General features: G+C 42.3%; 1 protein-coding gene, 1 long non-coding RNA gene and 3 other non-coding genes across 5 annotated transcripts; 1 reads left to right on the forward strand and 4 right to left on the reverse strand.

Moving 5' to 3' along the window:
* Nucleotides 1-1636: 1636 nt before the first annotated feature.
* On the forward strand, nucleotides 1637-11640 carry ctps1 (CTP synthase 1). The gene is made up of 18 exons (XM_005813214.3): nucleotides 1637-1850; nucleotides 3409-3590; nucleotides 3656-3826; nucleotides 4546-4646; nucleotides 4766-4882; nucleotides 4988-5071; nucleotides 6351-6431; nucleotides 6500-6651; nucleotides 6738-6870; nucleotides 7704-7792; nucleotides 7872-7966; nucleotides 8060-8122; nucleotides 8217-8260; nucleotides 8345-8441; nucleotides 8517-8572; nucleotides 10990-11086; nucleotides 11157-11301; nucleotides 11373-11640. The coding sequence occupies exons 2-18, from the start codon at nucleotides 3422-3424 to the stop codon at nucleotides 11443-11445; spliced, it is 1767 nt and encodes a 588-aa protein (XP_005813271.1). The 5' UTR covers nucleotides 1637-1850; nucleotides 3409-3421; the 3' UTR covers nucleotides 11446-11640.
* On the reverse strand, nucleotides 11638-13352 carry LOC111610593. The gene is made up of 6 exons (XR_002753734.1): nucleotides 13277-13352; nucleotides 12709-12759; nucleotides 12448-12485; nucleotides 12229-12282; nucleotides 11953-12017; nucleotides 11638-11799 (listed from the first exon to the last, which is right to left on the reverse strand). It is a non-coding gene; the product is annotated as an uncharacterized LOC111610593 (long non-coding RNA).
* LOC111610670 lies at nucleotides 11857-11927 on the reverse strand. The gene has a single exon (XR_002753764.1). It is a non-coding gene; the product is annotated as a small nucleolar RNA SNORD99 (small nucleolar RNA).
* Nucleotides 12065-12192, reverse strand: LOC111610666. Its single transcript, XR_002753760.1, has one exon. It is a non-coding gene; the product is annotated as a small nucleolar RNA SNORA44 (small nucleolar RNA).
* Nucleotides 12534-12670, reverse strand: LOC111610671. The gene has a single exon (XR_002753765.1). It is a non-coding gene; the product is annotated as a small nucleolar RNA SNORA16B/SNORA16A family (small nucleolar RNA).
* Nucleotides 13353-14705: the final 1353 nt, after the last annotated feature.

Here is a 14705-nt window from a genome sequence, read left to right on the forward strand (position 1 = left end):
GTAATATAGACTCATAAACCACATGTCTTGAAGCTAAAAATAAATTCAGGGAAGATGAAGACAGACAGACAGAAGGGGGTCAGAAGGGTTGAGCACAGTTGGGACAGGCTGGATTCCTCTCCTGTTTAAAACCAGCTGAGTGAGGAATGTCATTCTGCACATGCTCAGTAACATTCTTTAAAACCTACGAAGCAATTTCATCAGTAATGTTTTAATATTATCCAGTTTGGTGGGATACATGCCAAGGTTAGCATGGCATGACATAACAAACTAAATCACTGTTTTATAAAATAAAGAACTTTAATCAATGGGAGTGATTAAGTCAAACATTTCAAGTTAAATGGCTGTTGTGACAACTGCCCATCAAACTTTAATGTAAGCACCAGGTGTGTCTCACTCTCTTGTAAACATCTCCTCGATTTTTATGGTGTATTCAATGTATCTTGGAATCTCATTATGTTTGTAGTGTAACAAATATAGGCTGAATGACTGAGAAGAGCTTTTAAGTAGAATGGTATTACAGTTCTGCTTTTTGTACTTTTATAGATGCAACTTTTAACCATTTAACCAGGTGACTCCTGTAGTTAGGATTCGGTATCTTGGCAACTCAATTGCACATTTCCTTAAACACGTTCATTTTATCATCTGAATATATAAAATGGTTAGTCACAGTCTAAGGGCGATAATAAAAATACCATAGATGTAGCAACTTCTAAACGTAACACAGTTTAATTAGAGTAATGTTATTCCAAGATCCAAGTTGTAAATTCTGAGGTGAATTAATTCTAAGATTTATTCTTCAGGCTCTCACTATGATAATTTGGGGACTGTTACAGAATAAGAATGAACACATGGAATGAGAACCTCTGTTAGTTAAGTAATCACAAGTAACTAAGTCTGCCTTAGTTACTGGAGGAAAAAAAGTAACAGCTTTAAAAAACGTGCTGCAGAAGCAGTGGATATTTAACTTTGTCTACCAGAAATTCATTACTGGCCCAAAGCCAATTATAAAGACTCAGATCAGCTGATTATTTCGCTATACATATAAATATAACTTAATTTTGACGTTTTATTTTGTTTTAAATGTGTAACTTTTTAGATTTAGGTAACTGAATCAAAATATGTAAACCAATAGCCACGAATGAACTGTACTATTATTTTTCAAATCCAAATAAAAAATAAAATTCACATCACATCCTAATATTATGTAGTTCCGATGTTTTACACTATCGAATAGAATAATAATAATAATAATAATAATAATAATAATAATAATAATAATAATAATAATAATAATAATAATAATAATAATAATAATAATAACAGAACTCTGACAAGCCGCAGCGTTTTTCTCTTCTTTATTACTGTCCGTTAATCAGAGAAACGAGAAGCTAGCAGTCCTGCTAAATCTCGGTTATTCTGCTCCAAAACTTGACCACGTGTTCCTGGCGCTGCTCCTGATTAAACTCATAATTACGCTCCTCTGTTCTGAACAGCTTTCTGACAGCAGACGGCATGTCCGTCTGCTATTTCTACAGAAAGTAATACCTAGAATCGTTTCCACAGTAACCCTCCCAGAATAAGTGTTCAGAAAACGTCCTCGTGCAGCGTTAGTTTCGAGGTGGCCGTGAAGGCAGCATAGGACTGTCATCAGTGATGTAGCAGCCCGTATCGTGCTTCCAACACGTGTTGAGACAACCTGAGGGGGTCGATGGCTGAATGAGGAGGCACTTTTACGAAAAACGTCAATATTTGGGACGTGAAACTGACTCGCCGGGTAAAAGTCTATTGGGCCTCTTTGTAGCTGTTTATTTCTTAAAGTAGGACGCCATCGTTGAGGATTATTTTCGGTAAGTTGAAATGTGATGCAGTCTTTGTTGGTTAGCTTGTATCAAGTTGGGTTACAAGCTTTGCTTGGGTTAAGCATCCGGTTAAAGTAATACAAATATTTCCAAATACGTAAATTGCGTAGGCAATTGCAGTTGCTGTTCAGATGTGCTACATGTCTGTAACGCTGTTACACAGTTTGTAACGCTGGTGGGAATGATCTGTGTTTTAACTTGGCTCTTAGTTTGAAAGCAGTGTACACACCAATTCGTTTGCTAGACTACAGACGGAGCTATAGTTTTGTCTTCTATGACTTAAACGGTTTTTACGCAAATGTTTTGTCAGTATTTCTCACTATGTGACGCTATAGAGCTGCTGTGAAGCATTGCTAAGCAAAAAGCTAACTGTAGTGGCGGCATTAGGTTGGTCCTGCACATATATTTCTCCACAGGGTTAACTCGGACGAGCGGTTTGCCTCGTTTTCTTTATAGTGCGTGACTCTCCGCCCTTCAGGACTGCGACGCAAACGTAATCGAGCGCCCCAAGGATGCCCAGCTTTATGCCGGGAAATTCCGCATCAATTTAGTTCCTGAGTTATCGACCAGAAGTCCGGTTAATAACCAGCTGGTATTTTTTCTTTATCTTTATGCTTAAGCAGCATTATTTTTGTTTTAGAACGTATTCCTTTATTTTGAGCCTTATTTGGTTTTAATTAATTAATTAATTAATTAATTAAACCTTAACCGGCAAGAGACACTGGAAATAAGTTTTTAAAAAGTTATTTATCTCAAAACAAACGATTACATCAGAACGAGCAGCAAGATGCAAAGCTGATGTATTAAGGCTGAACATTAAGGCTAAAGACTTTCGGGTCCGTTTTGGCCCCTCAGGTTACATTGAAATCTGTGAAAGTTGTTTACGTAGATCCGCTGTTATCAGCCGTTCAAAACGGGTTATTTTCGTAATATTCAGCATCATGATGCACTGTAACATGCAGCCCAGCACAACAGCAGCAAGTAAAACCCTACAACTCAAAGTTCGACTATTGGATTCTTACCGAGTCCCAGCTATTTTATCAGATAAACACCAGTTTACAGTCGCTATTGTTAAGCATTACTGTACCTTTACCTCAATAAATCAAATTTGCTAATTCCTTTGGCCTCAATTTGTGGGGAATAAAGACACTTGGATACATTTTGCATTACCTACTCCAGGAGCATTTGGATATTTATTTATTTATTGGGGGGCTGACTTTATAATTTCGTTAAAGCAAATAGCAGAAAACTGAAAGATGCTTTCCTGGTATTTTTTAATAGATTGGCATAAAAAATGGTAAAGGGATAAAAGTTCTAAATAATTTAATAAAGTTAAAGTACATTATTTTAAAAGCCAATTATTGTGTTAGAGCTTGAGGCGGCGTCCTCAACAGCATTAGCACGTCCTTGACCTATTGTCTGCCCAGTCTTATGTTCAATAAACTTACTTTGTGTCGTTGGTGTTAAGTCAGTGTTATTTACCAGTTTGTCTGCTACTTGTAAAGTACAACGTTGGAATGAGAACCATGTCTGATTCCGTCTCCAGGCAGTAAAGCACCATGATGAAATACATCCTGGTAACTGGCGGCGTCATCTCTGGCATCGGCAAAGGGATCATCGCGAGCAGCGTGGGCACCATCCTCAAGTCCTGCGGCCTGCATGTGACCGCCATCAAGATCGACCCGTACATCAACATCGACGCCGGAACCTTCTCGCCGTACGAGCACGGTACGTCCGCAGGCCCGACAGTTTACCGCCGTGGCGTACGATTGTCTCACATTGTCCGTGTCCAGGTGAAGTGTTTGTGCTGGACGACGGCGGCGAGGTGGATCTGGACCTGGGCAACTACGAACGCTTCCTCGACATCCGGCTCACAAAAGACAACAACCTGACGACCGGGAAGATCTACCAGTCAGTTATCAACAAAGAAAGGAGGGGCGACTACCTGGGCAAGACGGTGCAGGGTAAATGAGTCCAGGGTTAAAACTGCTGCTGTTAATCCATTAAAAAATCTAATCAGACTATAGCGCCCTGATTAATCACTGTCCCTAACTCTGAATATAAATATGCACGCATTTATGGTTCTTGCAGGAATGGGCGAGCCCCTACTTCTGCCCATTCCAACTAATTAGAATTCAAGCAGTTATCTGATTATTGTAATTTTTTTGCATCAGAAAGCTGGTAATGTAGTCTCCCATTACTCTACAGCAACTAAGAAAAACTTATTCCACTACACATACATACAAGTAGGAGAAAACGTGTTCAGTTGCTTTTTCAACTGACAGATGAGATATATTTTATTTTCTAGATAGTTTGGTGCCCCAAAATATCTAGAGGCGGCATCAGAGGGCAGCTGCCCACATGTTTTCAAAAAAATACTTAAGAAAATGTTTTATTGTCTCAATCATGTATGAAGATTCTGAGTTTTCTGTGTTTCTATATTCAGGAAGGTTTAAAGGAATTTAGAAATGTCCCTGTCCATCATTGGTGCACTGAGTCGACAGTCTCTTGTCCTCAACCGGCTGAGCGACCTGCAGAATTCCTGCATGTGAAAAACTAAACCAGTCTGTGGTTCTGAAATATTGACATGTTGCTCACGATCAGCATGTTTTGATCCTGAGCAGGAATTCCGAGTGATCGGATCTGGGCCACACTAACGTTCCTGCTGCACTTTGTTTTCCAGTGGTGCCACACATCACAGATGCCATCCAGGAGTGGGTGGTGAAACAGGCCAAAGTTCCCGTCGACGGTGATGAAACGGAACCTCAAGTCTGCGTCATAGAGGTAAGCTCTGCAGTTTGCAGCTTTTGGGTTTTATTGCAGGGATTTTGATGGCTGTTTCTGCCTACGGAGTTAAAAAGCCTGTTGGGAGGGTCAACTCTGATCTCCGTTTGCGTTTGCAGCTTGGAGGAACCGTCGGCGACATTGAGAGCATGCCCTTCATCGAGGCGTTCAGGCAGTTCCAGTTTAAAGTGAAGAGGGAGAATTTCTGTAACATCCACGTCAGTCTGATACCACAGGTAGGACGCAAACCGCTAACCACCTCGCGCCATTTCATTGGGAACCCTGCTGCTCACACAACCCACTGCTTCTTCCTCATGTGTGTGTGTGTGTGTTGTGGACAGCCCAGTGCGACAGGAGAGCAGAAGACTAAACCAACACAGAACAGCGTGAGAGAGTTGAGGGGCCTGGGCCTCTCTCCTGACCTGGTGAGTTAACAGAAGCATGTCCTCCATTAGAAGAGTCCAGGTTACAGTACAATGGTTTTTGTGGCTAGCCGCATCTTAGCAGCAGTAGTTTGAAGTAGGGCTGGTGTAAACAATTATGTTAGTAATCGAGTAATCTATCAATTATTCTGACAAGTAATCAAATAAAAATGTGATAAAATAAAACAAAAAACGGTTAAAGGCAGATATGTCTGGGTGGAAATGGTTGTTAGGTCAGTGACCCTACGTTGTGCTAACAGCACTTAGCATTTATCACATTGGTGGAAGTGAGAGAGTAGTGCGACATAAATAATCAACAACACATGGCACTAAACCTAATTTAACAAAGCTTGGAGGCAGGTAATTTGCCTCGAGGAATCTTAATAATAAAGGTACTCTATACATTTGATGAATCATTACAGCTCTGATTTGAAGTTGAACTGGGTTTTTCTTCATTGGTTCTCTGTTTTAATAATGACCCCAAACTCTCAAAGGCTTTAAAGTCAGAGAGAGTCCAATGTCTCTCTGCCGGCTTTCTTTTTTTCTTTCTTTCTTTTCTTAAAGGGAACATATCATCCAAAATCCACTTTTTTCTGCCCTTAAACACATTCTGTTGTGAACTTGGAGTCTCTTGAAGTGCAGAAAAGTTTAATTTAGTCTCTCCTAGTGCTGCATAGCTATCTTTATATTCTGTTTGAGTCATATTTTTCAATTTATTCCGTTTTCTCCATTGCCTGTCATGTTTTTCAGACTATTATAGTATATAATAGCTACGAGTGGATAAGTCAGAATGTTGGGTTGATTGGTGGATTGACTCCCAGCACTCCAGCTTGGTGGATTGAGGGGTCAATTCCGTCTTACCTATGGAAACTGTAAACTACAGAAGCCAGAGTAATTCAAAAATCTATTTTTCACTAAAACTCAAATTCCTATAAACAGCAAATTCAATTAATCTCTAAAATCGATTTATTGCCTTGTGTCCATGTCAAAGAACAACATGCCCATCGAGACACGCTGAAACCTCCAACGTCACATGAACAGTTGAAACGTTGTAGACCAGCGGTGCTGATTCAGGATGACAGCAGGTCCTTCATTAAAAGTCATTTAATCAGAGCAAAACCAGCAGGTCCAACACTGACACAGCTGTAAATGAGACGTTTTAGAGATAAAAGGTCAACCAGTGTGACTGTACCAGCACTGGATGAGCTTCTCTAGCATTCAGTTGTAGTCTTAGCCTTTCTGAGGACGTCCCGCCTCATCTGCGCTGTCCCACCTTTTCCAGATCATGTGTCGTTGCACCACCGCTCTGGAGAATTCCGTGAAAGAGAAGATCTCCATGTTCTGCCACGTGGAGCCTCAGCAGGTAGGTGGAGCGCTGCGGCCTGAGTCTCTCTGTTCTTCTGCAGTTATAAACCTCTCCCGTCTCTGCAGGTCATCTGCGTCCATGACGTCTCGTCCATTTACAGAGTCCCCCTTCTGCTGGAGGATCAGGGCGTGGTGGGCTACCTGAGCAGCCGACTCAACATGCCCATCGAGACCAAGTCCAGGACCATGCTCACCAAGTGGAAGGAGATGTCAGACAGGTGGGCAGTGAGGGGTTCTGGAGGAATCTGGGTTGCTGTTCTTCAGAGAGTCAGGTGGTGTACTGATTCTGATGGTGTGGTTGCAGGTCCGACAGACTGCTGGAGCAGTGCTCCATAGCTCTGGTGGGGAAGTACACCAAGTTCTCAGATTCCTATGCTTCAGTTATAAAGGCTCTGGAACATTCTGCTCTGGCCATCAGCCACAGACTGGAGGTTAAGGTGTGTTCACTCCCACTGTGAACCTGTCAGGAGTTTCAGTCATCACAGGAGGTTGATGTGTTCGCTTAAAGTTGGATGTTTGCACTGGTTAGCTCAAATGCATGGATATCATGAAGCTTAATGTATTCAAACAAACTATTGCCATATTAGTGGGGATAGTTTAATCTTTAGTCAGAAAAGTTTCCTCTCATTCCTGTGCTGCGTTCCAGTTAGTTGGGAAGTTGGAACTCTGAGCTGCGTTTGATGTCAGACCTGAGGTAACAGCAAAGTCTGAATTTCAACATGGCCGACACCTACCAACATAAATTGTTCGCAGTTTATGTTGATAGAAATATAATTTTAAGCTTTCCTTTTCATCAGCAAACATTTTTTTTATCTGTTCAGTTTAGAGTTGCAAGTGCTTCATATCACACTGATTATAGACACACTCTTACTTGTGTGTCTTATAAAATAAACATGTTTCCACCACAGCTAGCTACTGTTGATGCTAGGAGCGGTTGGCCTTACAACTCCTAACTGGTTTCAGTAAGAGTTTCTCCCACGTTCCGAGTGGAAAATCAGAGGGTGTTCAGGTTGATTGTCCCAGTTCTGACTACAGCTGGAACGCAGCATCAGGTTGATGTTGAGATGAACACGGGGCCCCATTTCGGCTCCAAGTTCGTAGGAATTTGACTTTTTAACTTAGATAAAAAGTCAAATCAAATAAAGTATATTTGACTGAATTGGATTTTCCTAGAGCCTGCTGTAAAACATTTCACACAGCCCCTCATTGTTGCCCCTCATATGGCAATCCCAGCCTGGACTGTTGTCTAAATGGCGCCTCTTGTTTTCAGTACATCGATTCGGCGTCTCTAGAGCCGACCACCCTGCAGGAGGAACCGGTGAAGTACCACGATGCATGGCAGAAACTCTGTAGCGCTGAGTGAGTTCCCTGCATTTATCTACAGTGAACTCAGCTTCCAAGTTTAAAGGACACACATTTAATGTCCTCCTGTGTTTAGTGGCGTTCTTGTTCCGGGGGGTTTCGGTGTTAGAGGAACTGAGGGGAAGATTCACGCCATCAACTGGGCAAGGAAGCAGAGGAAACCCTTCCTAGGTGAGAGGTCACTGACTGACTGGACCATCCTGTGTCACCGGTTTATTAGAATAAAACACATTGAGCTCTGACTGACTGGTTGTTCCTCTGCAGGGGTCTGTCTTGGAATGCAGCTGGCTGTTTGTGAATATGCCAGGAATGTGCTGGGCTGGCCAGGTATGACTGGTGGTGTCACGTTTTATAAAGTCAAACATTTAACCAACCTAGATGGTAACTAACCCAATAAGCTCTCATTCTGTGTGACTTGTAGATGCTAACTCCACTGAGTTCGACCCAGAGTCAAAGCATCCTGTGGTGGGTCTTCCTCCTGTTCAGCAGTAATCTCTGGCTGCCTCGCCTCCTGTGGATCAGACTAATTGTTGGCTGTCATGTTCCCAGGTGATTGACATGCCAGAGCACAACCCAGGGCAGATGGGTGGAACCATGAGGCTGGGGAAGAGGCGGACCATTTTCAAAACCAGCAACAGCATTATGCGTAGGGAGCCTCTAATTGCTCGTTGGCGGGTAGTTAATTATTGCTGCTGTTGCTAATGTCTGCTCTGTCTTCTAGGGAAACTTTATGGAGACGCAGAATATGTGGAGGAGAGGCACAGACATCGCTTTGAGGTAAAAACCACAGCAGTTTTACCATACTAAGTCTTTTCTATGAGGTGAAGTAGCTGTTTGGCCCTTACCAGCTGCTGCACTCTGGTGGTCAGCTGGCTGAAAGAAGGCTAAAGGTGCATTCACACCAGCCAGTTTGCTTAGATTGTCCGGTTGGTTTGGGGAGGTGTGAATGTATAACTGAACCAAACAAAAAAAGTGAACTCTGGTCCGCCAACAAACCTACATGTGGGTTTGGTTGAAGTGAACTCTGGGGTGGTTCTAATGTCTAAGTGGAGCGCTCCAAAAGCAGGAAGAGAACTACAGTGCAGAGCATTCTGGGTAAATACAAGTAAAGCAAACGTGCCCCCTCTTAGCGCTATCAAGAGAAATAGCTCATGGTCTTTTACCAAAGACAAAAGAGAAATCCTGGAACTGCTACAATCTTTTTGTTTATGCTGTGCTCGGTATCTTCTTCACTGATCTGAACTTCTAGTGGTTGCACTGTTGGTTCTTGGTGCAGCCCCACCTAGAGCTGGGCGATGTATTGAGTATACTCGATGTATCGCGATATTTTATGCTTACGAAAGTTAAAATAGCTATATCGCAACCATCGAGTATAAATTGTCTTTCAAATAATAAACTTTTGCCGTCAAATTCACTGCGAGTATGGTTTATCCGACACCCTATGAATGCATCACTAGTACCTCCCGCCTCCCAACCTGAAAATGTTCTACAAGTCACAGCGAAAACAAACATGGTGACAACGAGAGTTTGAGGCGAGCCGTGGTAACTGAACGGTAACTGAAGAGGAATCAGATGAACTAGTCTAGTTCCGAAGAGAAACACCACATCAATAATTTGGCACACTATTGCCACAAAAGTTTGTACCACAAATTTATTTCACCGCCTAATCAGACTATTCTTTTATTTGCCGTTCATAGCCGCGCTGCCGCGGTAGAATAATCCGTTAAAGTGAAACCTGGAGACGTAGGTATGATTCATCTAGTGCTATGGAATGGGAAAATAACTCAAAAGAACTCATTCTTTTTTTTTTCTCGCTCTCTGTCGGCTTTACCCTACGCATAGACTCGTTGCCATAGCAACGGACAACAGTGCAACTTTATGTATCAAGATTCAGAACCAAAAACACTCAAATATTTCCTCCACATAGAACACACATTCAGTTCATTACAATTTTATGCTTTTAGACTTGATGTGTATTTTGCTTTTATTAACAAGTGCTCGCTATGGTAAATTAGCCGCCGCTGCTATTAGTCAAGCTAACACAGCGGTGATTGATTAAATAATTTAAACACCTGCTTTACTGATGATCTGTCAGTTTGTGTTTTTTGCCTTTTTTATTTTTACGCTGAACCAAAACACACCTTCTTCCACACCACATTTATATGTTAAGTTTGTCAAAGTCAAGCATAACTGACCTACTTCCCTCTCCCTCGCTATTTTATTTCTTAGTTAAAACTTATTTCTCACCTTGTTATCTAGTCATAGTGTAGGCAGTTCATATCAAAACACTGCATTCCGTTTTATATGAGTTTACATTTAAGTCTAGCAGGGAAATGGGGGCGGGAACTTGCATGGAGTCTAGTTTAAAATAACATTGGAGCTCATTTAAGAATATCGTGTATCATGATATAGCAAAAATATATCAGGATATTATATTTTCCTCATATCCCCCAGCCCTAGCACCACCACAGGCAAGGAGGTAAGTTTTGGTTAACCACACCACCTGAAAATGTAACAAATGTTGCAGTTATGGTCTCCAGTCAAGTAGGCTACATCCACACAGTAGATCTTGATGCTCAATTCTGATTTTATATTATGTTTTTTCATGGCTGTTCATGCTGCTTCCTCAATTCAACAGCAGTCAGACTTCTGCTTGAACGGTTCGTGACCTCAAAGCAACCCACGTGTGCAGTAGTATGTAGACGACATACTGCTTATGGAATGTTGGAAGGAACCTTTTATGGATCAGTTTTAATTATTCAGAGGTGACAGTATTCTCACAACATCGTAAGACAAAGGGAGCTTATGAAAATAAAATACCTTTTATAGAGCACTGCCTGAAACTAATGCAGAGAAGTCTGGATGTGGAGTTGGAGCCAGGAGTGGAGGGATTGTGATATGTTTCACTGACAGACTGCTTTCATACTTGCATAATTTTCAGCCATCGTTTCCATCCAGATTTACCATGTCTGGCTTATTCTGATGCATGTCTCATCAGTGACATAAAAGTTGTATAAAATGTGACTTTTGTCATTGAACGTTGAGATTGCAGACACTTTGAGCCATCTGAATGGTCAGGTGGAAACTTGCCCAATCTGGCAACACAGTCTGTAAACAGAATAGTGAAGTGATATTCTGTTAAGCACTTAAATTGCCCATTATTTTCATTTGATAGTACACTGTCTTGTTTTAAGGTCAACCCTGAACTTAAGAGTCACTTTGAAGACAAAGGCTTCCGCTTCGTTGGACAGGATGTGGAAGGAGAGCGGATGGAGATCATAGAACTTGACGGTAAAACCTAAAACCTGTTGGGTCAGCTCCAGCAGTCTGGTTCCAGGTTCTAATGGCTTCAGTCTTCCAGATCATCCCTACTTCGTTGGAGTGCAGTATCACCCAGAGTTCACATCTCGGCCCATCAAGCCGTCTCCTCCATACCTGGGCCTGCTGCTGGCAGCTGCAGGGAAGCTCCAAGGTTATCTACAGAAAGGCTGCCGGCTGTCTCCACGGTAACCCCACAACTTTTCTGCTCTTTGTATGAAAAGAAAAAGCTTGCAGTCTGAAAGCATTTCATTTCCAGGGACGTGTACAGTGACCGGAGTGGCAGCAGCACCCCAGACTCTGAAATATCAGAGATTCCCACCTGTTACTGATGCTGCATGAACTTCGATACTGGCTATGAGCTGTGCCAGCTGCTTTTAGTGTGAACTCTGTATGAGCCTGTCAATAAACTCATCCCGTACTGGAGTGGTTCACCCATCCTCCTGTGGCCTTACTGTAAATATTGCTACACGTTTCTGTTCATCTTTAAAGCATGTAGAGAACCAAATAAACAGACATGTCCAGTATTTTCAGTGGTCTTTATTCCAACCATACAGCTGACAGTTTTACAGCATCAGTTTCACAACCGTTTGTCATGGATTCATTGCACACATTCCCATAAAGCAGCAGCAGCTTTCTGAACTCCTGGCCTGCAGCTGGTCTCCATGGTGATCTTCTCACCACATCTGAAACAAACATTTTTAATTTTGATAAACAGCATTATCTAAATGCACTAACATTAAGTCTGATCTCAGTCCCATATCCGCAAGCTTCATCCAACAGTCTGCTCACTTGAGAGTCATCATAGATCAGACATTACAGCAGTGTTTGGTTCATACCTTCAGAGCTAGGGCAGAGCTAGCGCTCACTTCCCAGTCAACCTGGACGCCAACATTTATCCCTTCTGAAAAAGAGAGCAATGAAGAGTCAGCGGTCCTGACCCGTCTGCTGACCTGTAGGACGGTTGAGTGGCTGCTGGAGGCAGAGGGGCCTCAGCAGTCAAAGACCGCCCCATGTTCTCGCATGCATTTGGAGAACCATGAGCCACAGACAGCTCAGATCCTTAGGATAGCATGCTGCTGTTAGCCAACGGCTGCAGAGGTGAGGAACATTACCTGGATCTGTACAGTCTCCATCCAGCTCATGTTCACGTCAGCCAGGGTCATCACCTAAACGTAAACACTTAGGTCAGCTTTTTAATAAATAACACTTCTATGCGTTTTGTGAGACTTTAGGCTCAGTAAACAAAAACTCAGTCAGATCAATAATCAGTGAGGGCAAGTTTATCATCACAGCCTGGACCGTTAGCCAGAGCAGCTGGTTCTGGGGCTCACCTGGACCTGCACGTGGTTCCCCCAGCGCTGACCCAGACCTGATCAGAACGGAAACATGACGTCACAATATGACCTCTACAGAGACCAGGTGTCCTTTCCCTAAATGTTGCTGGAGCAGTTACTATTCAACTGAACAGCGACCGTCGGTGAAAGTTTTCATCTGGGCTTCCTGTTGACCGGCCGCTGCTACAGCAGAGCGTGACCGGCTTCGATAGGAGCCTGAGTGTTGGACGGGATGAGCGGCTGCCGTGTAGAACGTACCTGCGTCCTGGGTCCAGATCCATAACTGCAGAGACGGCAAAAGACTGCAAGCTGCAGGCAGAGCAAAACCACCGTCAGATCAGGCTGGCCCCACATGCTAATCCTGCCCATTACAGCAGCACTGCAGATCAACTGTAAATTTAACGACTTAAACTGAAGGTGTACTGAGGGCTGGTAATGAATGAGGGGTTTTGGTCGGGTACCGGAACTGGTAAACGGATCTGGTTGCTGCATGGCACGGAAAATGAGTGCAGCACTGCACCGCCTCGCGTGAGGAATGAGCAGGCCGGAGCACGTGGGTCAATGTTAGCAGTCATGCTATAGCTAACTTTCAATTAGCTACGCTAAACACGTTTAAACTATGTTCAGACCTCGACTGCAATATTAATAAATACAGATGAGAATAAATCTTAAAAATGTAACACTCTGCAACAAGTGAGGTAACTTCTTCTTCTCTACCTATCTTGCTCATTAGCTAGAAGCCTGCGCTCAGTTAAATACACTTAGTCAACTAGTTGCTTTTTTTAAAGTTCAGCATAATGTTAGCTAAACTCAACGAGGTTCTTACCAGTTCTACAGAACCTCTTCTTCTTCTGATTTCACTACAGCACTACTTCTTCCGGTAGGTTCTCAAAGAAAGAGAAGGAAACGCGCCACCTCCTCTGCTTTTATACAAGCTGTAGTCTCTGACCGATTGGCCTTCGTAGGTCACATGACCCAGAGGCATTATGGGATATGTGTTTTTCCTTTGAATTGATCAAATAGCTGTCTTCCTGAAGGTACCTGCTAATCATACCAGTGAATAGAATAGTTTGGGCGCAGGGATACATACGCAGCAGTTGAATTAACTTATAATGTTAGTTGTTGACAGTATTAGGGGAATAAACAAAGCTAAAGCTGTGTCAGACTATCAAGTTCCACTAGAATCTGGAAATTCTTCTAGACTCCATCTAATACTAAGAATATCATATTGTGACACCTAAATCATAAAAACAGTTTTAATCTATTTGTCTGGATTCCTGATCATGTATAGATGGAAATGCATTAGTAGATAGAAAAGCGGAAAAGGCCCTGAAGTACATTATTAACTTAGACATTCCTCTGAGCATGTGAGGGAAAAATTTGTTGTTCCAAGCAAAATAATTAGGATGTGGCAGGAACAACGGGGTAATAATGACACCTGTAGCAAATAACATCCAAAAGACTGTGAGGGTTGATAGTTGCAGAGATGGAAGCTGGAGAGAAGAAGTAGTAACATAATAGAAGGTTATGAATTGGCCTTACAGAGTTCTGTTTTTCTTAAAGAGAAACATCAGACAGGGGTTTGTAATTATTGTAATCGGTTAGAAACAGCAGAGCATGAACACATAAACAGAGGAACGTCAATGTTTAAAATCAGTTCTAAGGGGAGAGAAAAAAGTACTTTTATTCAATCTATCTATTAGAAGATGTGTCAAACTCTAGTCCTATAAGGAATCGATTAATATATATATATACGTATATATATATATATATATATATATATATATATATATATATATATATTTTTTTTTTTTTTTTTTTATTTAATTAGCCTTTTTAATTGTGTTAAATGAAATACCAAAGAAATCACATTTACTCTAAGTATACACAGGCATGTTGTTGATCTCCTCTGGCAGCTTTAACAGCCTCCAGTCTCAACCTGCAGCTCCAGCTCAGCCCTCCTCTCTTCAGGCAGTTTGCTCTGATCTTCTCCACCAGGTTGGATGGAGACGTCTGTCAGCCATGTTCACCTCTCTCCAGAGATGTCCAATCAGATTCATGTCTGGACTCTGATGTGGCCCCTCCAGGACGTTCACAGATTGGTTTTGAAGCCTTTCAGAAGTGGAGGTCATGTGCTTTGGAGTCGCTGTCCGTCGCCCCGGGTCTGAGGTCAGGACGCTCCGCAGCGGGTTTTCATCCAGGATGTTTCTGGCGTTCACACCAGACAGTTCAACCTTTGCCTTATCAGACCAGAG

This window comes from Xiphophorus maculatus, chromosome 13 (assembly GCF_002775205.1).
Source record: "Xiphophorus maculatus strain JP 163 A chromosome 13, X_maculatus-5.0-male, whole genome shotgun sequence".
NCBI classification, from domain to species: Eukaryota; Metazoa; Chordata; class Actinopteri; order Cyprinodontiformes; family Poeciliidae; genus Xiphophorus; species Xiphophorus maculatus.